Source organism: Phaseolus vulgaris, chromosome 9 (assembly GCF_000499845.2).
Source record: "Phaseolus vulgaris cultivar G19833 chromosome 9, P. vulgaris v2.0, whole genome shotgun sequence".
NCBI lineage: Eukaryota > Viridiplantae > Streptophyta > Magnoliopsida > Fabales > Fabaceae > Phaseolus > Phaseolus vulgaris.
In genome coordinates this window covers 9,058,969-9,084,585 of record NC_023751.2, presented here as the reverse complement: position 1 = coordinate 9,084,585, position 25,617 = coordinate 9,058,969, and the positions used below count along the sequence as shown (strand labels likewise).

The 25,617-nt window shown below is 31.2% G+C and overlaps 1 protein-coding gene across 8 annotated transcripts; it reads right to left on the bottom strand.

Moving 5' to 3' along the window:
- Positions 1-18,598: 18,598 nt before the first annotated feature.
- Positions 18,599-25,296, bottom strand: LOC137820704 (polyadenylate-binding protein-interacting protein 12-like). 8 transcript variants are annotated; one of them, XM_068624913.1, is made up of 12 exons: positions 24,880-25,296; positions 24,742-24,788; positions 24,126-24,667; positions 23,901-24,023; positions 23,438-23,482; positions 23,289-23,361; positions 23,094-23,206; positions 22,931-22,990; positions 22,767-22,814; positions 22,522-22,590; positions 19,049-19,110; positions 18,599-18,952 (listed from the first exon to the last, which is right to left on the bottom strand). In XM_068624913.1, the coding sequence occupies exons 3-12, from the start codon at positions 24,603-24,605 to the stop codon at positions 18,895-18,897; spliced, it is 1,131 nt and encodes a 376-aa protein (XP_068481014.1). In that variant the 5' UTR covers positions 24,606-24,667; positions 24,742-24,788; positions 24,880-25,296; the 3' UTR covers positions 18,599-18,894. The 8 variants fall into 8 exon arrangements, with proteins under 8 accessions (XP_068481014.1, XP_068481016.1, XP_068481012.1 ...); XM_068624915.1 differs by having other exon boundaries at positions 23,289-23,367; positions 23,901-24,011; positions 24,880-25,230; XM_068624911.1 differs by having other exon boundaries at positions 23,289-23,367; positions 24,880-25,206.
- Between the last annotated feature and the right edge of the window lie 321 nt (positions 25,297-25,617).

Below are 25,617 nucleotides of genomic sequence, written 5' to 3'. Positions count from 1 at the left end.
GGGGCTGATGTGTGTTTTGTGTCATGAACGTGTTTTACTAACAAACGGAGCGATAATGAGGTTTTGGAAAAGTAAAATTATGAGACTCCATTTTCATATTATCCTTCATAAATTTTTAAAATATGATGAATTATTTACTCTCTGTCATTTCTTCTTTATTTATTCTAAACTAAACACTCATTACTATAAAATTAAATAGTTGTTCAGGATTTAAAATATGGAATAATTTAGTTCTTCAATATTTTTTCCTTTATTTTAACACAAGATTAATCCTTAAAAAAACCTAAACATGTACCAATTTAAATCTTGGACAAAATCGTTAATGATATAAATCAGTTCATGAAAATGCTATTTTTTAACAAAGTTACTCAAGAGGCTGTTTTTTTGGTTTGTTGGAGTACAGTCGTGTGATTCTAGAGATGAATTTAACTATTTTTTTTATTTGATCATTTCCCTAGTATTTGAAATTAACAAAAAACAGTTTTAATAATTTGAATTAAAAAATATTTAGTTTAAATTATTAAAAACTTTTATAATCATTTAAAATTTAAAGAATAAACATATATTTTAAAACGGTTTCTAGTTTCAGACAATAAAATCATATTATTTAAAATGTGATAAATATTAAAATCATAAAACTGTAAAATAAATAAATTAGGAGATTGAAAAATACAAAATAGTATTTTAATACTGTTCCTCATTTAATGATTTAAAATTTTATAAATAGTTTTCAATTTTTTAGTTCTTTTTATTAATAAATAAATAAATAAAAAATATTTAAGGAATAGTTAAATCTATATATAAAAAAAACGTTTCAGCAAAATCTGAGAGTACATGTTCATCTAAAAAAAGTACTTTCCTAATCTTGTAGATGTTACATATACATTCCCCACAAGCAACACATGCAGATCCTTTATACAGAAAACTGTCTTCTGGTGTGGTAAAAGATTCAATGCTCTCTTTCAGAATCAATGAAAATCAGTTTTTTCTGTACTATTATAGTTATGGTCACTGTCGTTATGTTTTCCTATGTGATTTTGTAACGCAGCTGATACGGTTCTTCCATTATATTAACAGTGCATGGCTTCTTCTTCTTTTTATTAAGAAAAGGTTCTATTTAATTTTTAAATTTCTAATAAGCACCAAAGCAAATGTATTCTTTTTGTTGAAATATCATTCAGCTTTTTTCTTCTTCCAATTTTACACGTTAGGAATAGAAATTGACAAAAGGAGAAAAGAGGTATAAAAGTACTAAGATGTTATTGCCATGCATCGTGAATTATATCAATAATTAATTATTAATTACAGAGCAGAAACCGAAGTTGAGTGGTGAAATTTTTGTATCTCTTGATAGAAATTATTCTAAAACGGATTAAAATCAAGATAATGATTCATCAACTCCTTGGTTGGTCTGCGCTTTACTTCTTCTGAGTTGGACTCATATGCTCTCATTCTCCCTCTCCTTCTTACTAGCTTCGACTTCGGATGGTATCTATAAAAAGCACTCTGATGCTCAAGTCAACTTCGACACTCAGTATTTAGTATTACATGATTGCATACCTGATTCTTTGGGATTTGTGCTTATTTATATAAATATTGTGGGCTCTATGTCGTTAATGGACCTAATAAAAGGAGTTTAACAAACGTTGGATCATTAATCAGTCTTGTTGTTGGTCATGTCGGTTGGTTTGGAGCAGGTGCCGAGTCAGAGTCTCGGTCATGCGGGTCCTATCGGTACATTTGACGTGAACCATTGGATCGAGGAAGATCCAATCGTTGAGATGAGAGTGATGTTCAATCTTCCTCTCTCCTTGAAGGCTATAAATAATGATCCCCCACTATTCCAAGTCACTGCTTTCCTGCTTCGACATCCAAAACCTATTCGTTCTGGTACGCTGTTTTCCTTACACTCCGAGAGGTTAGTCTAGTCATGTCTTCTTCCAATTCTTCGTCTTCTTCCCCGTCCTCTTCTCTTTCTTCGTATTCTTCCTCGTCCTCCTCTCTTTCTTCGTCTTCCTTTTCCCCGGGCTCCTCCACGACCGAGCCTTAATCCGTCGGTACAATTCAGACGTTGCCTCGTGTGGAGGTTTCTGTAAGGGTTGATGACCCGGAAGGTGTTGCCAACCAATCAGATCTCCTCGAAGAGTCGTCCCATCATTCGAGGCTTGTCTGGGTAGACCCTAGGGTGACCGAATTCACCTTTGTGTATATGGATGACCCCTTTATCTCTTTCTTTATAGAAAAACACATAATTTTGAAGTCGGATGTCAATGACGATATCTTGGCTATTGACTATTGTCGACCGACCGATACCATCTGTATGGGTCGATTCACCTTCGAGGGTCCTTTCTTCTTTGTTTATTCTTGTCTTTTCTCCGACCTACATCTGGCCTTGCCCTTTGATGATTTCACAATGGGTGTCCTTCGGGCGCTCAACGTTGCCACCTACCTCTCAACTACATTCCAACACCTGGGCATCCATTCAAACCTTCTGTCTGATATGCGACATGTTTCACCTCTCCCTCACTCCTTTTACTTTGTTGGAGATCCCACATCGACTAGAGATTAGAGTATTTCATTGTATACAAGTGGGTGCAAACTTCAATCTCATGAGCCGGTTTTATGGGATTGAGTTAGGCTTAAAGTCCACTTCGTAATATGGTATCAGAGCCATTTCGAGCTTATCCTAGCGAGTGTTTGTTGGGCTTATCAGACCACCCGCTATCGGGTCGTTATCGGAACAACCATAATATGTTATCCCACGCACGAGCTATCACTCTCGGCGTGAGGGGTGTGTGTTGGAGATCCCACATCGACTAGAGATTAGGACATTTCATTGTATATAAGTGGGTACAAACCTTACCTCATGAACCGGTTTTATGGGATTGAGTTAGGCTTAAAGTCCACTTTGTAATATACTTTCTTAAGTTATTATACTTCCCACCCAGCCTGCCTTGTTAGTTGGTTGTTACTTATCGCCGGTCAAGTAACACTCTCTTTATCAGTTGGTTGCCACGAAGATCGTTAGAATTTAGTCTTAACGTTTTTGTTACGAAGTGGACTTTAAGCCTAACTCAACCCCATAAAACCGGCTCATAGGGTTGAGGTTTGCACCCACTTATATACTATGAAAGGCTCTCTCATCTCTAGTCGATGTGGGATCTCCAACACACCCCCCTCACGCCGAGAGTGATAGATAGAAGCTCGTGCGTGGGACTATATATTATGGGTGGTCTGATAGCGGCCCGATAGCGGGTGGCCTGATAAGCCCAACAAATACTCGCTAGGATAGGCTCGAAATGGCTCTGATACCATGTTACGAAGTGGACTTTAAGCCTAACTCAACCCCATAAAACCGGCTCATAGGGTTGAGGTTTGCACCCACTTATATACTATGAAAGGCTCTCTCATCTCTAGTCGATGTGGGATCTCCAACACACCCCCCTCACGCCGAGAGTGATAGATAGAAGCTCGTGCGTGGGACTATATATTATGGGTGGTCTGATAGCGGCCCGATAGCGGGTGGCCTGATAAGCCCAACAAATACTCGCTAGGATAGGCTCGAAATGGCTCTGATACCATGTTACGAAGTGGACTTTAAGCCTAACTCAACCCCATAAAACCGGCTCATAGGGTTGAGGTTTGCACCCACTTATATACTATGAAAGGCTTTCATCTCTAGTCGATGTGGGATCTCCAACAGTTTTCTTTTGTTCCCTCGGGGTCGGGGTGTGGCCCCCTTTCTTTTTGCTTCTGTTTGTTTCTTCAAAGTCGGGGTGTGACCTTCTCCTTCTTCTTTTAATGAATATATCGGTAGTTCTTCCTTACTTGCTTTCTCATAACACATAAGTTATAATTAATCAACATTTTAATTGTTAATCCATCATAACTAATAAATAAGATTTATCTTAATTAAATAGTTAAGTATTGGGTGATATGAACAATCAGGATGAGCGTTGTTAAGTCTAAATAATGCTAATGAAATTACCATTATGATTACCTATTCATATTCTTATTCAAATTAGTCATTATCTTTTGAGAAAATGATACTATAACAACTCAGATATTTACTACTGACTATTATGCTATAAACTTAACATAGGCTCTGTACAAGTTATAAAATATTTCAAAATACTATTTATGTACACCTAAAATTTAGATAAATGATATTAGTTATATTTCAGTAGTTTTTGCTGAGTGAGAATTATACACGGGAGCAACACGTGTCATATCTTGTAACAAAAAAAAAGAAACACACGAGTATAATGAGAAGGTAAGAAAGTGAAATGTCTATTTAGACAGTAAAATATCATGCTTTAATGTTTATTTTATCAAATGTTTATATAATCTTATTTTAACGAGTTATATTTAATATTAGTATTCATTTTAATTTTATATATTTATTTAAATATAAATACATGTATTATTATTATATTATTATACAATCGATAATTTCATTTATATGATTACATAATTTAAAAATATATATATATATATATAATCACAAATTTTAAATCCTAAAATCCTAAAAGCTAAACTCTATTCCCTAAGCTTTAAACTCAAATCCTACACCTAAATCATAAACTATAAACACTATATAAATCTTAAACCATAAATCTTTTACCCTCTATAAATCATAAACTCAAACTCTAAACATAAACTCTAATCCTAAAACTTAAACCTACATGTCATTTTATAATATTTTTATTTTAAAACTGTCATTCCTTTTAAATTATTGACATACCTATATGATATGTAAACCAATTAAATATTTGTAATTTATGTCACCACAAATTTTTAATACAAATTTATTGTTTTTAAATAAAAGTAATATAATTGTTATAAGAAAATTGTATAAGAAGATATAAGAAGAATGGAGATGCCTTTATTCTCTTGTGTGTATTTAGCTAAGTCCGTACAAAAAATATGAAGATTTTCTCTCTCTCCAAATTATAAGCTAATTATATAGAATCCACTAATCATGGGATTCCTATCATTATTTATTATTAAATTAATTGTATATAATTGAGTATAATAAATAATTGCATACAATAATTGCGTATATATTTGTCCAGTGCTTTCTATTAAGGAAATAATAATTATCAAATTATACGCAATTATTGTATACAATTATTATACGATATTGTACACAATTATATGCAATTAAATTTAATGATGATAGAATATCATGATTAGTGGATCTTACATAATTTGTAAATATATACGAGAGAATAAAAACATCTTCATTTTTTTTACCATCTTCTTATATAATTTTCTTATACCTTCGAGAGGTAGTACTGTGCGGTACATATGAAAGACTGATTATCTAACTTGTAATTTTTCTCGCACAATGTGACAGTCTATATCAATGTGTTTTGTGCGTTCATTAAATACTGGGTTTGCTGTTATATGTAATGTCGCTTGATTGACACAAGAAAGTTGAGCTGACAAGTTACATGACACCTTTAAGTATATCACAATCAAAATATCTCCAAACAAGTATTGATCATCGCGCGTTATTATGCTCCCGCATATGATTTTGATACGTTTGTCTTTCTTTTTTTTTACTTCCACTTCCATGAGATAATAGAATCTCCAAACAAGTATTGGTCATCGCGTGGTATTCTGCTTCCGTAGATGATCTTGATACGTTTGTCTGTTTTTTTGACTTTCACGAGATAATAGAAGAACCAAGAAAAATGCAATACCAAGTCACTGATCTCTGTTGTTTGACAACCTCCCTAGTCTGAGTCGCAATAAGTTGTCAATGTCACATTGTTCTCGGATGGCAATAACAATCCTTGTCTCGGTGATCCTTTGATATACTTTAGGACTCGAATTGCGACATCCCAATGAGGTTTCCGTGTCAGGCCGAGTAACCGTGAGGTATATTAGTAGTCTCATAAGTCGCCTGTATTTGACTGAATCCTGGAATAACTCTTCATCATCATGTGAGTTTTAGGTATTGCTCATTGGAAATTTGTCTGGACGAGCACTTGTAAGTTCGTATTCTGCAAAATATCAAGCGTATATTTTCTTTGTTACATGTAAATACCAGCTTTGGAATGAGAAAATTCAATCCCTAGAAAATATTTTAAGTCTCCAAGATTTTTAATGCAAGATTTTTAACACGCTGAATTCCTGTCAAATCATTTCCTGCCAAAAGAATATTGTCCACATAAATCATTTCCTGCATATTTAATCAGAAAATGTTGAAAACCATGTCCGGGATGCCTGTTTGAGACCATAAAGGGATTTGTTGAGTCAACATACAATGTTCTTACCTGTCGATGATGCTCGGGTGGCAAGTTCATGTAAATAATTTCGTGCAATTTGCCATGTAAGAAGGTATTTTGCACATCTAGTTGGTGAATAAACCAATTTCTGGTTGTTGCAATGGTGAGGAAACACCTCAAATTTGTTAATTTCGCTGTTGGTGAAAAAGTTTCACAATAGTCGACACCTTCAATCTGAGTGTACCCTTTTGCAACAAGGCGTGTCTTATATTTGTCGACGCTGCCATCTGAGTTGTACTTTATTTTACAGACCCATTTGCATCTGATGGGTTTCTGGTCGGCGGGTAACGGAGGTACACATTTGATTTAGCTGCAAGGCGGAAAACTCTTCGTTCATTGCTTTTTGTCAACTTGGATCAAGGATAGTTTGAGCATAAGTGTGAGGTTCTTTGGTGGTTGTGATGTTAGCAAGATATGCACTATGTGTAGAAGAAAATCGTGAATTAGAAAGAAAATGAGGCACAGGATACCTGGTTCCATTCGGCTGGTCTTGGACAGTGCTTGAATGATTGGCTAGGGATCCCGTTACGTAGTCTTGAAGCCAGGAAGGTGGGGTTGATGTGCGATTGGATCTTCGAACAGAAAGGTCGGTTGGAGAAGGTTCAATAATGGGTGTTAGACTTCCTGGCGTGGGAGGAGAAGATTGGTCTGCTGGAGGTTCAGGAGCATTGTGATGAATAGGAGAAGAATGTTGATTGAGTGAATGTTGGACAGGAGAGGGTAAGTCAATGGCAATAGCGGACAAAATACCTTGTAATGGAGGAAAGGATTGCGGCTAGGACTGTTGGCAGAAGGGGAAAACACTTTCATGAAAGATGACATCCTGACTTGTAAAAAAAGTGTTTGCATCTATATCAAATAACTTGTATCCTTTTTTATTGAGAGGATAACTAATGAAGATGCATTATCGAGCGCGCGAATCAAATTTTTGCTAACAGTACGTAACAAAGTCAACCAAAAGTTTCTAAGCGAGAAAGTGAAGGTGGGCGATTATATATCATCTTTTGAACAGATAGTAACTATTTATACCGGAACGAATGGTTATCTTGATTCATTAGAAATTGGACAGGTAAGGAAATTTCTTGTTGAGTTACGTGCTTACTTAAAGACGAATAAACCTCAATTCAAAGAAATCATATCTTCTACTAATACATTGACTGGGGAAGCAGAAGCCCTTTTAAAGGACGCTATTAAGGAACAGATGGAACTCTTTTTATTCCAGGAACAAGGTGTTTTATTTTTTAGTAGGTGATGGCAAGCGATTAATGATATATGTGGTGGTTAAAACACATTCCCCCAAATTCTAATGGTAAATGAGACTGAAATATGAGAGTTCGTGTTGTGTTTAAAATGTGTTTATGTTTGTGTTATGCTACTCCATTTTGTTGAGGAGTGTAGACGCAAGTGCGTTGACATTCAATACTTTTTTGAGAAAAAAATTACGCAGTGAAATAAATTCCAATTCGTTGTCAACGCGGATGGTTTTAATAGATGTCTGAAATTGATTTTGTGCAAAAGTAATGAATGATTCTAAGAGATGTTGCGTTTATAGTCATCGACTATAGTGAGAAAAAAAACGTTTTCCAAAATGAGTCGGGGTTTTATGAGGACACATAGTGCAATAAATTAAATGGAGAATGAGATTTTATTGTTCAAAAATGTAGCCTTGTTGGTTTATCTTTGGGACAAATACTACCATTATTAGGAATGAGAATGAGATTTGTACTAATATGTAGTAATGAAGATGCAAGTAAGGGTCGGTCGAAATTTGATATGCGTGAGCTTGGTTTGGAAGAAGGGACATGTAGTATAAACGTGTTGTTTGTCATTGAATTTTAATTGTGCCCATAGATGAGATGACCGCAATTAAGTCTGTGGACAAATTTACATTTGGAATAAATAATGATGAAGTGTGTGAAAAATTGTAAATCAAGGTGTAATGTGATTGGTTGTTCCACTATTCAAAATTCATAATTCGTAAATTTTTGTAGTTAAATTTTTAAAACTAAAAATATATACCACTGACAATTTTAGCATAACTTTTTATTTAGATAAAATCATCCATGTATGTGACGACTTCAGAACAATGAGTCGTGCTTAGAAATTATAAATCTATCATTCTCATAATATACCCAAAAAAATTGTAACATTTACGTAAATTATTTTTTTGAAAGATTGTTGTGTGTGATTAAGGGGTCGGACCATATTATCGGATAAAAAAATATTTGTAATGATAATGAAATGAAAACAACCGGGTTTAATAGACGTTTTAATGAAACGGTTAGCATTAATTTTTTTTTTTTATCTCAGGGATTATTTTATACAATAATTTTTTCTGCATTCTAATTTTCTCTTCTGTTTGAACGTTAACTCAGGGATTAGTTTAAACAATATTAATTTAAATGATATACACTTCAGGTGGCGTGATAAATTTAATTGGAAAAAGAAACACGCGATCCACGTTGTGACTATGATAGCCTTTTGAAGTTTGGTAGATTGAAGAAAACATAAAAAAAGATTAAAAGTAAGTAATCAAACTTATACATAAAAAAAAAAAACTCATTGAATAAATCAGTGAATATTGACACAGAAAACATGTTAATTTATTTCTTTTACTATATTGCATAGAAAAGATAATCAAATCTGAATTTATGGCATTGGTTAAATTTCGTCCTATTTTAAAGGAAATTTTTTAATTTGACTGCAATTAATTCCAGTTCTTGTAAATTTCAAAAGCGGGTTGGGAATGTAAACCTTGTCCCCCGCTACCATGTCCATTATTAATTATGTTATTTATTAATTTTTATATATTATTTAAAAAATATCATTAATAATTTGAGACATAACTCATTTAAACGTATATATATAAGCATATAAACTCTTAAAAGAATGTGGAAAGGTTATGTGGGGTTTATTTTGCACACTTATCTCTTTCAAATTTGTTTCACAAAGAGTCAGGTCTTTTTGAATGAATTTCTTCACAAACACTCTTAAAAAAAATTATATAAATTAAATTATATACAGTTTTACAAAATTAAATAACATATATCAGAAAAAAAAATAACAAAAATCTGGTAATATTGAAAAAAATATATATTAATATATAAATTAACATTTCACAAGTGAAACCATATTAACAAAATAATTATACAATGAACTCCTTGTAACACTTCCAATTTCAATGGAGATGGATCATTAAATATCTACATAATCAAATATTGAAGATGAAATTGACATTTAACACATTTAAGATATTTAACATATTTGAGTTAAGTGTATATCACCTCCTTCCACGAATCTTTAATGTTAACAGATATAATTTTATCCATATGTCTTATCAAATAATACATGCATTCATAGCTTCCCAGTAGATGTGAGAACTACAAGTTAAATACAAATAAAATAATATAATAATTTATACATTGCAATTTAATACTAATAAGACAAATGACTTACATATAGTGCAATGTATTGTAGCTTCTTTCTGGCAATGTGGAAGTCCTTGCAACCTTAAATGAACTTCCATAGCTTTATAAATAGTTACATACATTATAATTTTATTAATTATAAAATCATATAACATAAAAAACAAAATAATTTAAAACTTACGCATCTAGTATATTTCTAATTGTCAAACTATTAATTTTCTTGTGCTTCAACTTCACACATATGTACATTTGGTATGTCTACTAATTCACCATATCATATCCACTTTGTATAACTTTTTAGGAAACCATCACAAAGAACATGCTCTCGAATAACTTCAGTTGGTAGTCTTCGCTCATTCAAACAATTCACACAGGCAATAAAATCTTCCATTATTATTCAGAGCATTCACCTTTGCAAATTCAAGAAATTGTTGTACTCTATTCTCATATTCATTTGTTGTGAATTTGTAATTGATCCAACTTCGATCCATTATTATGTTCTCTGACATAATACAACATATAAATATATATTTTAACTTTATGGGTACTAGTGTATTTACGGATCATGTTGGATTGTCTTTGAGAATATCATTATGCAATGTTGCCAAATTTTAAATAGCATACGAATTATAAATATAATAAAATAAATATTTTCCATACCTTAGATAGCGTAGGTTAAAGAGTCAAAGACAACAACGTTTGGGGAGAGGCAAAACAAGAAAGCTAGTGCATTCAAGGAATGAAAAAAAAAACATAAAAAAGTAAGAATATATAAATATATTTTATTATAAAATAATAATTTACATCTTACAAACATTATTTTTTTTTAATACAAACATCTTACTCTTTAAATTTTTTGTTGGCAAGTTATGTAACACTCATTTTTACCTAATTGTTCTCGATGCTCAAGGTTAAGAAACTCTTAATTAAAAATGATGAATCGGCCTAAAGAACCTATGTATAATATGAATCAGAAACACACATTACAAATGTTATAATCCTAAATTTTTTAGGAATTTGTATACATTTTAGATGTCATTAAATTAAATCGCTAATACAAAATAAATATTAGTCATAAATAAGTGACATGATTAGATAATTACAGCCATAAAATATTATTAAGATAAGATTTGACAAGAGACAAGAATAACTAAATAGGATAATTGAATAAGAAGTTGACATTAAATAAAAATAACAAATTAAATAATTGTATTAACACTTATCATGATTAAAATTGGTAGTACAGTGTGTATATATATTAATATAATATTTAAATATTAGACTTTCAAGTTATTTATATACATATAGTATAATATTTAAAAATTATATTGTAATTGACTACAAATTTATGTTAATTTTTTTCTGAGAGACACTGATTAAATAAAAGGTTACTTAGTGTCTTCTCTCATTGTTTTTTTCTCACTACGAAACCAATAATATTATAACTTTATATACTAAATTTATCGATCATTATAAATTTTTAGATATAATGTTATTATATTTATTTTTAAATTTATCATATTAGAAAATTAAATTAATTTTTTAAATATTTTTTAAATAAATATAGTAGTCAATTTGAGTGTTATAAAAAATGTAAACAATTTATATATAGATAATGTAAAAACATTTTACTCGGTTGTTGTTAGGTACAAACTTAAATTATTTTGGAAAATTTAAATGTCACCAACTAATAAAAATATTTAGTACTATATTTATTTATCATAATCTTTGTTAGAATTCAATCTTCACAAATCATATTTTAACCTTCTTTTCTAGCATAACAAATTTTATTATTGCTAATAAAGAGGAAATTGAATTCTATAATAATATGTGTTATTTTATATAAATAAAAGATAGTATGTTTTATGAGAAATTTTGATTGACAAGTGTGCTACTTGGTAAAAACAAAATCATGTGTGGTGGACAATTGGATAATTAAATAAGAAATATGTTTTTCTTATTTAGATAAACTCATTTAAATTTTGGAAAATTTTCAAAATCTCATTATTTAGGTTATTACTACTAGTACATTAATAATAATTTGTAAAAATCTTATTTTATCTAAAAAAAAATTGGAATAGACAAAAGAAAAAGTGAAAAAGTGAAAAAACAAATATGTGAATCTTTCTCCATGTGCACAAATTGAAACAAATTCATCTATGCGCATCCATGCCTACTGCACCTTTCGCGCTCTCCCATTCTCATCTCTGCACACCCGTGTCACATGCCCTTACACTCTCCTCTCCCAGCACTGTCCCATCCACTTCTTCCCCTACACCTATTGTTCCATTTTCCTTTCCCCCACCTTCAAATTTATTACATACTAAGAGTTTTTACTAGAGTAATATTTTTCAACAAAAGATACCTGTTGAACGCAATGGAAGACACAAAAAGAAGAAATGGAAAGAGATTTGCAGTGAAGAAATGAAAAGATACATATTGAGCACAACGGAAGGCACAAACAAAAAAGTTTTGACAAATTTCAGAGAGACCACACAAACTCGCGAATTTCAGAGAGATGCGCTGACTTTCAATGTCTCTCTAACGCTTTAGGAATCTATTTGAGACATTCACTAACAAAGCACATATGAGAAAATAGGGTGAAATTGAAATTAGGAAAAGAGAGAGATTGTAGAACTGAACTTAGGCAGAGAGAATAGGAAGACGTGAGCAAAAAAACGTGAGCAAAAAACATGAGCAAGAATATTTGCGGAGACAATGTTGGAGGAATAGAAACATGAGCTAGTAAGAGAATAAAATTATAAAAAGTTTACTATGACATGTGTCATTTTAAAAGATATAAAATATGTTTATTATAATGGTTCCTTTGATAAATGATGTAATAAATTCTCTTATAATTACCATTGTTTCACCGCTTTACTTATTATGATTTTTTTTTATTAGTGGTTCATCAGTAAAGAGGAGAAGATTGTCAAGAAAACATTTTTTTCAATCGTAAATGTCTGGCAAATGTAACTCAAACTCATAACTAGACAACCCAAATGTTTGGTCTTGACTACTTAAAAGTTCATCATCAAGCCAATCTAGAACTTCCCCACCCAAAAGCTTATTAAAGTTTCACATCCATAAAAGATAAGATTGAAAGACTCTAATATGAACAAATTACCAAAATTAGCCAAAAACCTTGAATGTTAAAGAAAGACTTTTAATGGACCCATATCTCAGGCTCTTATACCAATTGTTTGATCAAACATTTATGGCAACAAATTATAATTTATCATGAGAACACAACATTTTCTATTTAAAAACATGTAATACAAGTTCAAATTCCAATGTAGTGATTGTTGAGGGAAGATTGTTGTTGGTTTCATTAATAGTCCAATGACAGAGATAAGTGAATCAAGTCACAATCAAATCATGATTACACCTAACAATCTACAATCAAATTAAGTAGAAAAAATTATACTCTACCGATCTACTAGTGATAAGTGCTCGATTTAATAAATTTTTCATCAAAGATCGTGATGAAATCAATACACATGTATATTTTAATAATTAAATTTTTATATTACTAATTACACATAATGTGCAAGACCATAACCCTTCTAAATTATTTTCCTATTTATTTTTATCTCTCTTAATTTTTGTTGTCTTCTCTCTAAATTATTTCCTTCAAGCCTATTTTTTCATAACTTGATTACACCTTGAAGAGCTAATAATCATTACCAATCAATAAAACTTTTTAAAAAAATTGTGTATATTTTGAAGATTTATTTATTTTTTCTTCCAAATCAACATTACAAGCCATGTTCCAACTTTGTCATATATTTTTAAGTACAGAATCGTGTAATACAAGCACATCTTCTACTCAAAAACAACAAAGTTTACATCATTTAGTCATTCAAAAGTAATAATAGTTATTTTTCTTGGCAATTCATCCCACCGCAAGTTCAGTTTGAATGAACTGCATTGTAAGAGTCAAGTCTTAAATTTTGATCCATTGCAAAATTTATTTATTTTTTAAATATTAATTCGGATCAAATTCGTGGTAATAAGATGTTTTAATCTCAAATTCGTTAAGATAACATTGTTAGAATCAATCACTACATTTGAGGATTTTATTCTTAAAAAAGTCTCATTGAACTAAGGAATGGATGCGTATTTAAATTGTCATTGACCTCGATTCTTAAGCGATATGAGACTAGATTAATCGTACTGAAACAATTATATACAAATTCAATTATTCTTTAAAACACATTGATATAAAGGTTAGAGATACATATATTTACTTTTCTAGCTTGATAATTAAATTATAATTTATGAAATTAATTTTGATTATATAGTTAAAGCTAGGTATTTTGACAAAAATCCACAAACCACCCGTGTAATCTATATGCGCGGGGTTTGATTCTTTTAGTAAGATTTTAATGTATATATTTTATACTTGTTCCACTCAAACCACATTAAATGAGTTTCTTTCATACTTATCTACAACCTGCATCATCAAGCACAATCCAACTTAAAGTTTAATATTTTTTTTTTTAATATTGATTGAGTATTATTTAATGATGTAAATTGTTGCAATACAAATTAAAGTTTCTTATAAAATACAATTATATGGAAAAAAATTATAATGCAGGTGCAAGTTTAAACATATGACTGGTTGCCTGATGTATTTTGGGTCTTTTTTTGTATGGACAATATTTATGCTTGTTGGTCTGATGATTACTGGTAGATACTAGACTTTGTATGTATAAGGATTGATCCACTCCTGAAATGATTCGCATTTATATATTTTTGTTATTGTTGATAAAAAAAAGTTTAAACATATGAGTTGGTTTGCATATAACATATAGAGATAATAACCAAATCTTAATTATGTGTTTGGATGGAGTTGAAGAAAGGAAAATTAGAAGGGAATGAGAAAAGAAAATGGGTAATAAAATATTAAAAACATGATAATTTATTTTTATTTATATTTTTAAAAATTATTTTTTCATATTATTTTTTTATTACATCAATCAAAACGACAAGATTCTATTTCTATTGAATTCACTAACTTTCTTTAATTCAAACGTTTACTTCTCACTCTTTTTTTTTTCTTTTCACTCTCAATCTCAATAAAAAAAAACCTAAAACACTGTTTGGGGTGATCTAGGATTTATGATTTAGAATTAAAAAGAATTACAAACTAAACTTAGTTTTAATTAGTGTGTGGTTTGTGTTGTTAATGCAAATATAATTTTTGTGAAGATGTGCATACGTATTGAAATGGGAAGGGTGAGGGAGAAAGGTGAGTGCGACAGAACCATTTTGTTGGTAAAGAAAATTTTAGCTACCATTTTTCTCATCCCATACAATTCCAAATTATAATTGCCTCACACATCGTCCCAATCACTATCACATAGAAATAGGATTCGCATAAAAGAGTCCCATGTGTTTCTCTTTCCTCTCCTACCCTTCTCTCATTCTTATTCACCTATATAATATAATTCTAATTTTTCAATACAAACTGCATTCCATTAGCTTTGCTAATCCATTCAAATTAAATCCCACTTTTCAATTTCAATCTTAAAGATATAATTACAATATGGTAGATCATATTAATATCTCACCTAATTCATTAAAAGATACGCGTTATAGGATAAAATCTGAATCTTAAAATATGTAATTAAGTTATCTATAATCATATTATCCACCTCAAATATAACTATTTCAGAAAATAATACATGTGATACATACAATAAAAATATTAAAACCAAGCAAACATTAAATGGATTTCAGAAGATTTCCTCTTTAAACTTTGGTCGGAAAATTATTAGAAAAAAATAAGATTAAATGTGGTTTTTTGTTGCGAAATTAATTTTTGTTTTTAATCTAAACTATTGAAATAAATATATATCAAACATATTTTTAACAAGAAGTAAGATGTGAAAATATTTTATAGTAATTTATTATTAATATTAATATAAATATTATAATCTTATAATTTTGTTTGTTCTAAAATCTGTTTGTTAAAAAAACACTAATAAAAACCAATTTTAATAGTTTCAAGTACTTCTAAAATTTAAATTAGAAGAAATCAATTTCATGTTCTTAGAAAAAAGCAGTCTCATGAGAACTTTGTTGTTGTAACTTAGAGTATGGTGGGTGTTTGGTTGAGTTTGAAATGGAATAAAAAAGTTTTTCAACGTTCAACCATGAGAGTCAAAGACCTAAACCTCATAAGGTGGTAATCTTGAATTCAAGAACCTTCAATTCTTAGCTCGTCAATTATGAATCACTCATTCAATCAAAGTTTGCTTGGATTTGTTGTCAGCTTCACAAAACCAAAATTATAATACCAATTCTTCAAATGAATGGTCAACTGTGCCGTGTAATCATATAACAAAATGGATAAAAAAAAAAAGTGTTGTTAAAAGACAACAAAAATTGAGTTGGAATATGAATGTTTTGCAGCCACTTTAATTATACTTCTTGTTTTGTTTCAGGTCAGATTAAAATAATTGTTATAAATTCTTTAAATCATATTTTTATGATGTTCTCTTATTTTATTCGCCCTAATATAATAATAATATTGAACCTCATAATACCATGTCGTGTCACTTTCCTTTTCCTTTTTATTTTCTTTTTCCTTTCTTTTCTTTCTTCACTTCTCTTCTTACTTTCTTCTTTTGCAAAGTTTTCCATCTCTATCCTTTTTCTCCCTCTTTTAAAATTTACTTCCAATATTCTCTTATGAAATCAAATAGTCATTTCATTTTCCTTTTTTACATTATTTTTTTATTATAACTTGTCAGTTGATCAAATTATTGTTGTAGACTAACTAAAAAGCCAATCGAGTATAACAATAATACTTTAAGCATTAAACTAAAAAAGTTCAAATATGAAATCAAAATATATTGTGCTCTTTACCTGTCTAATTATAAACTAATGTGTGATAAATATATTGACTTTATGACAATTATTTTAATAATCATATAAAAAGTAATTTTTAATAAATTTATAGTATACTTTTTTTCATTGGTAGTATATATCTATTGAATCCTTATATATTAAAAGCAAACCCAATGTTTTAGTATACCGTAGGACAACGTCAACACGTAGTAGCTTTACATGACATATTACGATAGGATAATTAACTAATATTAATTAATAATGACTTTATAAGTTGCACGGAGTGAACTTTCTATTTATTCATTAAAATGATGAACAATTTAGTCAACCCTTGAGAAATAAAGCTATGGTTTATTTTATTTTTTGGAAGAAGTAAGATTAGTGTTCATTATATTTTAATGTATAATCTTGTATACAAATGTCCAAAATTACAATTCAAAAGTTTCATGTTTAAGTGGCAAATGATTTTATTTTTTTCATAATAAAACATAATTTATTCTTATTAATGGTCAAAATAGACCTTTCAAATAATACCTTTAAGTCAAACAACAATTCTTGTAGACACTTTACACTAAAACTAAGATGTCTCAATGGTATGAATATATCAAATATAAAATATTTTCAAGTTAATAAAATAAATTATTTAATTTAGCAATTTTGGATTTTAAATTTATAAATAAAAAGATGAAGAAAAACTAGTTAATCTACATTTGTAAAACTACTAATAAAAAAAGCACTCTTAAATCTATCGTTAGCTATTGAATATGGCTTCCTATAAAAATCTATCAATCTCGGCCTACAAACATCTTTTTTTATTGAATATTTGCCATAAAAACGTTCATCTATCTAAAAATAATAAAATAATTTTTTTAAATAATCATAAGATACTTTTAAATGAAAAGTGTTTATAAAAATATTCTCTAGTAGTGTGCAATGCGGCATCAACATAATCTAGTATTACTTATAATAGTATTAAAGTAGCATTTAGTATAACTTTAAGCGACTAAGGTAGCATATAAACTTGAATTAAGTACTTTGAATTTAAAACTAAAGTCATTTATTAATTTCATAATTGTCTAACTATAAAAATAAAATAAACTAATTGTCGAAGGACTAATCCTTAAAATCTAAGATAGTTCTGATTTTAGTCTCTTGAATTTAAATATCAAAAATATTTTTTAAAAACACTCTTTTAAATTTAGAGTTTATAAACTTAGAGATTATAGTTTATTGAATTTAAAGAATCAAAACGATCTTCTTTTTAATTCGAGAAGTTCTAAAATAATATTTAATAATTGTCTAAATTTAAAATTTAAATTATATAAATATCTAATACCACCCCAAGGGAATAAAAAACAACTATCCTACATTAATTTCAAAATCGCATAAGAATCTAAACACACCCCACTTTAATAATAATTTTAATAATATTTTTCTCAAAATTTATTAAAAAATATTACTTCTAGTACAAAAAAAAAACCTTTTACTTTTATAACCCAAAATCTTATTTAGATCCATAATTTTAAAGTTTACGTCATGTCAAATGTTAAATGCAAAAATCAACCTTAAAAAGTACAAACAAGTTCTATAATGAAAGGACCTTGTGTAAAAGACTTTAAAGCCTGTCTTTTTATGAGTACCAAAATAAACTGAAACAATGAATTTCCGTAATACATAAGAAAACAGTGTTATAGTTAGGCGAAGTCCACTCTCCAAAAGAGAAATATATAGAAACAAAAAGTAGCGGAAAATTGGGAACATGTTTGGGCAATATTATGAAAGCAAATGACTGGGAGAATGAGTAAGGTGGCTTCCACCAACACCAACCACTAGCTAGCAAGAGAAACGTAACACTAGCAACCAATACTAGTGTTTGCAACATACTTCTTCTCACATATCTTTCATTATTGGCTAAAAATTAATGAGGTAGAGGTGCTGGTATAGGTGATGTGATGGTTGGTGCATGCAACATAAAAAACAAACACAACCTAACTACAACAAAGGCTTTCTAAGATGTTTCTTTTAGTAAATTCCACATGTTAGAAAAATCCAACTATAAAATTTTCTCCTTGCAAGATCAATCCATCATAAATTAAGCCTTGGAGATCCTCAAAACGCCATCGAACTCTACATCTAAACACATAATTCACGACCCCAACAAGAAACAAAGATACCATACTGCAAGTCTCATCAAGGACAACAGTATCAACAAAAGGCCACAGGTACCTTAGAATATATCTGTTTCTATGTATGTATATATGTAAAATATATCTCCGAGCAACAGCAACCCCAGAAATATGCAAAAGAACGATTCAGTGAATGGAGGATCGAGGAGCACGAGGGCGGACAGGTGTCTTTGATGGACTTACCCTGCTCAACATAGAATGTTTGAAGAAACATTAAAAAGGTTGCCATAGGTTTTCAGGATAGGACAGCTGAAATCAAAGGAAAATCTGTCTATCTAACCTTATAGGCAGTGAACCCAAAATCACACCACTACAGCTCAGAGCAGCAATTGCACTCTCAGCCTGCAAGAATGAGGAAAAAAGAGCAAGTATTAGCCCAAACATACTTGGAGACAAACGTTAATACTTGCCTTTAGCACAAGATATAATTCTTGGAAGTAGAACATTTTATCAATTTCATTATTTCACGGATACAAAGAACACTAAATATCTAAACCCGTCCTATAACATTTTACTGGGACCACACCAGTGAAGAACAACTTTACAGATGCATCTTACAGAAAGAGAGAAATCGAATCTGACAAAGCAGGATGAAACAGAGTTACAAACACTACAAAGGCAAAAGATGTAGCATCTTATTGTGTAAGAGCTTTTCTGCATTCAACAAAATAATCAGGGGAAAAAGGAACAAAACAACTTTGAAAATTGCAAAAAGATGTCGAAATAGAAGTGGAAGATGGATGAAAAGAACAACTATATCAGACAAACATATCCAAAAAATTAAGCAAGCAACTCTGGTTACTAAGAGTAAACAGTAGAAAGTTCGAGAATGGCTCCATCAAATTGAAGACCAGGTTTAATTGGATTCATGGGGGTTCAGAACAAGTCATTTCGCAAGTCTAAAATGAAAAATATCTATACAACCTGAAATTCATAATATTTAGAATTTATCAATTTTAAATTATTAAATTCAAACAAGTCAAACTCAATAGATCCACCAATTCAAAACTGAGCCACCAGCATGTGATTCACGAAAAACAACCTGTACCTTGTTGAGCAAGCCCAGGTACCATTGCCCTTTCATGGCTCAAAGTGAGCCCCACCATAATGATAATAACAAATGGATATGCATCTCTTAACAACTAGACCACGAAAGCATCATAGTGGAGCATAGCATGCAAAGTGTAATGTGCTGTAACTAAGCATAAGTTTGGACTTATAATCTTGAAATACTTAGGTACACGATCAATGACCATCATCTGCCTCTTCTATCCTTCCCAAAACCCATCATCAACTGCCCCTTTTGTTCCATCTGATAACATACCTTAAAACACCAGCTATATTCAATGCACACCACATTATTGAAGTGGAATTTCCACCCAGTGCTGCAGCACATGGCAAGTAATTATTGAGGCAAGAAACTAATGAACTTTGTCAGTCCCGTATTATAGTAATCCTAACACTCCATGGATGAAAAAAAGTAGCGCAGCCTTCCTCTAATATAATGGGGAGCCACCTAAAGCCTTATGACAATATTATTGTCCAAAAAATTGGAGCGTAAACAAGGCACACTAGTCAGTCTGAGATTCAATCAACCATTTCTATTTATTTGGAAAAAAAAATCACTATTGCAACCTATTTCACCACACTAATTGTTTCAAAAACTATTTCATGGATTTGGATGATTCCTAATACAGTTTTTTTTTTTCCTTTTAAAAAATATAAACAAGGAAAACAAACAAATTCTATTGGAAAAGGGCAAGGCTTAAAGGATAGCAGAAACGAAATGTTGCATAAAACAAAGTAACATTAAAAGAGAGCTGCCAACATCCTCCAACTTGAAGTATGCAACCTATACTGTTTTCTGTAGACAAAAGCCAAGTCCTTTAGGTGTTATATGAATTGCATTGTGAATATTGTTGTAATCTAATATTTAGTTCACCATAAAAAAAAAAATTAATTAGTCTTCCGACTCTTCTCTCTCCTTTTCTATGTGTGGGCATCACAGTGTAGCTTGACTTCAAACCAAAGTTGTCAACATTAAGATCCTATCTAGAATCAGGAGAGAACACCTAAAATGTGATTATAACACAGATCATAAGATCCTACCTATTATGCACATTTATGGTGAAAAATATATATGCATATAAGATAACAGATAAGAAAAATAATCTTAAAACTCATTAGTTAGTTACTAACGTTTAATTACATTTCAATTAACAATACACAAGTCAGTTGAAACCCACAAGTGAAGTTAAAATTATAGCTCTAAATATAAAGGAAAGTTTATTTATCTATAGCCTTATACATTACAAAATAACATAACTTTACTATTCTTAAGAAAATTACATGTTTTCTACAACTCCTACAGTTAACTATAAGCCACAGCCAGTATAGCATTGTTTGACACAATCAGCAAGCAATCAGAAACTACTTAAAAGGGGAGATATTATTTGGAAAAATGAAGAAGAAAAAACTAGTATGGGCAACACCCAGCAGTCTACGACAACCAAGTTTGAACTTTGAAGGAGATAATTGGTAAACTGTACTGTGATACACAAACACATTCCAACCACCGTATTGCCATCAGCCACCATCCCATCATCAACAAGAACAAATCAACCACAGACCAATCACAGAACACATTGAGAGATGACATCAAACAAGAAATTGGTGTTCAGATGGATATAGTTTTTTCTCTCTCCAAATTGGTTTTGGTCCACCACCAAAATGGCAGCTCGCTACAACATTAAATGTGTTTGGTTTTATGTCCATGAAAAACCAGAATACATCACCATCTAATTTAAGGTAGAAGCAGCTTTATATAGCTTCTGAGATCTGCATCATTTATGTGCACATATAGGCTGCAGATGCCAAATTAAGCACTTGATAAGATTGGCAAGTTCACCGCTTCTACAATCTTGCTTTGCAATCTAACCCCAATCTCACCAATGCAAATCAGTGAGTGTCATCAAGGCAGCTGGTCCTACCACAAAAACCATGTTTGGAGTAAAATCACGAACTGGAAAACCTTGTTAGGAATACAGAACCAACCCAAGACATCAATCCTCTTTTATGCAAAAAAGAGAAATATGACCACTATGATCACTTGGAATTAGTGGAAATTGAGTGAGAAGACTAAGAGGAGACCAAATCTCCATCAAATATGTTGATGAGAGACATACTTACGGAACTGTGATAGTTTCTACAATAGCTGTAATATGTGGATGAAGAGGAGGTAAATGAAAAGCAAGATGAAGTCACTTCAAAATTTTATCTACGGTTTTTGTTTTTACAAACAATACAGACATGTGAAATTAAAAGAGAGACTTCTTGGTTTTACTTTCTCGTTTTACACTAGTAAATGGTAATGTTTTACTAAATTACCCAGCACTTAAAAAGAATGTTTGGGTGATTCTACAAAAAGTAAAGATATAGCTTACTGGCACTCTACTAAACAAAGTAGAAAGATCTTCACAACTGCCTTTACACATATTTCTCTTGATTCTTTTCTTCAAAAAGATTGTTTTGGAGCTATTTCAGCAGGCCATGTGCAGCTACTATAACTTTGAAAATAAGAATCACAACTATTGACAGAAGTGTAGCCACAGGCAGTGCAAATATAATGGATTCCTTTTGGGGGAGGAGACAAGAATAGGAGAATAGCACTCCAATAGATAATACACAAAATAGCTAAGTAAAGCAGAGTTCACTCAAGAAAACAAGACATTTGAAAAGTTAGCAAGCAATTACCAGTGCAAACTCAACAAATGCAATTCGAGTTGAATGATGGTAATCCCCAAGAAGCCTCAAGCGTTGAACCTAGATGAATAAATCAAAATATTACAAAATATTTTACAACATACTCATCAACCAACAACAAACGGTATTCAACCCAAACGAATACACCAAAATAATGGAAAATTTCTCATGTAGCGCTTACAGTCAACCATAAAAAAAAAATTACTATAATCCTAGTTCCATTAAAAGCTACAAACCTCTCCACAAATAGATTCAAAGAAGTGTTTGACATCTGCTTGAGTAAGCTGCAGGAACAACAATTTTTTTAAGGAATAGTGAGATTCAAGTGCAGCAAAAGACATGAGAGACGAAGTAGTTCCTTCAAGTCAGATTCTACAAATATCTCAAATCCTAAAAGTACCTTCTTGTCAATATTTGTGCAATAAATTGTTCTTGAGCACATTTCCCTTTCATCTTCAGACTGAGAAATACAGCACCATTAGAAAGGTAACAAGCAATGTTACTTCACAATGGTCAATCATCTTCTAATATGTGTAATAGGCATCATGAACAGAAAATATTACCCTAGGCAAAAATGTTGGATTCACAGGTGCGATGGCAGTTTTTGAAGGCAGCACTCTCAGCGGGTAATATCCAAGCATGGTACCAGACAAGCTCAAGGCAGCCCTTGCTCCCTCTATGCACATAACAACGTTACACAGTGAAACATCAATAACAATCACAGCTTACGAGCAACATACATTTGGCAACAATTTTACCTTCATCAGTAAACTCAATGAAGGCAAAACGAAGAATAGAATTAGGATCTCCACATACACGGCAATCAACAACCTGTAACTAGGAACATAGTATCAATTTAGTAATATAATCCACAATAATTAAGAAGAAAAATTGTAACAAATGATACCTGGCCACAGTTGAGAAAGAGAGCAGCCAGCTGCTCTTCAGTAACCTAGATACCAACAAAAACACAATCATTTGCGTGTATTCCAACAGAGAAAAACAATCAATTGCACAAATACATGTCACAAACATTGCAAGCTAGTTGAAACAAGAGAATCCACAACGGAACTAGACAACAATCATTAGCATGAATACACGTGGCAAACATTGCAAGCAATCCACAACACCTCCAAACATGACCGGTTCACACGAATACACCTTGCAAACATTGCAAGCTAGCTGAAACAAGAGAATTCACAAAACAGCTAAACAATAGTAATTGGCACTAACACTAATACACGTTGCAAACTAGCTGAAACAAGACAATCCACAAAAAAGCTAAACAATAATGATTGGCACTAATAGACGTGGCAAACATTGAAAGCTAACTGAAACAAGACAATCAACAACAGAGCTAAAATTTATACCAGTTGATCAATGTCAGACACATAAACGGTCCTCCGAATCATCTCTTCTCTTTTCTCCATATCCATTTTATGATTCACTCTTCGCTTCCCAGGAGTATAGCCATTCTTCCTCTGTAACACATACTATAGTATCAAAGAAAAAAAAGTAAAACATTCATGCTAGTGACCTAGTATTAGAAGGAAAAGAACATAATCTAATAGAAATAAAAAACAATTTACTCATACCCTTCTATTGTTAGTTTGTCCATTAGTACTGCCAAAGTTATTAGGCAGCATAAAATTGTTAGTGTAACCAAACCCAGCATTAGGTCCAGCTAAAAAGCCATGAGTATTGGTTAGTGATGGGGGCACAAACTCCTCAGCCATGGGGTTCAGCTTTGACAAAAGCTCTTCCAAATCCCTCATATCACGCTTGAAACTCTCACCCCCATTCTCCCCACTCATGACCCCATTCATTCCATACCCATCGTTGTTCACCCCATTTGCGTGCATCTGAGTATTGTAGCTGTAATTTCCGTTAGGAACTGTCATAGAACTCGGAACTCTCTCTGGATGCTGTTGATGGGTGAACACACCGTTGTTCAGATTCTGATCGCTTCTGGTCTTCGATTTCTCGACCTCACTCGAATCCGCAGACACTACACCGCTGTCCAAACTCTGACTCGAAGAACCGATTTTCGCCCCAACATTCTCAGCAACCGCCATAATCACTTAACTAGAGATGAAAGTCGTTGTCTTTTTCTCCGCTTTAAGGTATTTTCGTGAATCTGTATCAACCAGTAAAACCTTAAAAAAGGAAAAGACCCAGAATGAGAAAACCTTATTCCTAACGAAAACAAACCTGGGTTTTGTCTAAAAATTCTTCATTGACGTAAGATCAAACTGATCCTGGAGATTGAGACACAACAACAACAACAAAAACAACCTTAAAAACCCAGAAAAGAAACAGAGAGAAATTGGTGATAGAGGTTTATCTTACTGATGATTAATAATGTTATAGAGAGATGTAAGAAGGTATTATTCTTCGGATCGTCCGTTTTCACTGCACTGACTTTTTAGACCCTTGCAGCAGAGAAGAACGTCCCAACTTGATGTCTTGATGGTGATGATGAATGCATCAAAGAAAAAATTGAACAGCTTGACTCAATTTTTTTTTTGTTTTTTTTTTTTGTTCATTAATTTTCCACAACTGCCCATTCAGTCACACATGTCGCCACGCGTCTGATGCATCCACCAGGATGCTACTCATAAACCAAAGCCACGGATTTGTTATTCCATACATCAATTAATGACACACTTATCTTTCATGTCAGATGATGTTAATGCCATTAAACATAATTAGCTCTGGCTAATCATGTAATAACAATGTAAAACATAGAATAATCTTTTGATTTTTTTTAATGCAAAAGGGTATTGGTTTTTTAAGTTTGATTTTGACGTTTTTTTATATAATATACTGATATCAGCACTTAAAAAAATTAAAATTAAAATTAAATTTATTAAATAACAAAAAACTTATAATATACTATTGTGAACAAATATTTTTAATATTTTCATAACCTTAAGATATCTCTAGGTGAATTTGTTTCAAGAAATAAAGATAAGAAAAAAATTAAATCAGTCTTTTTTTATAAATTAAAATTAGTCTAGGAGCTAATTTTAAATAAATATATAATTTTTAGTTTTAATTTTTCGTTTTTTAAAATTAAATTGGATA

Bases quoted from the DNA above. Each gene is read 5' to 3' on its own strand.
- LOC137820704 (XM_068624911.1), bottom strand. From the start codon at position 24,605: ATGGCGGTTGCTGAGAATGTTGGGGCGAAAATCGGTTCTTCGAGTCAG. The intron at 23,483-23,900 runs GTATAAATTTTA...GTTGGTATCTAG, and splicing joins TGTCTGACATTGATCAACTG to GTTACTGAAGAGCAGCTGGC. The intron at 22,815-22,930 runs GTACTTTTAGGA...TTGTTCCTGCAG, and splicing joins GCACAAATATTGACAAGAAG to CTTACTCAAGCAGATGTCAA.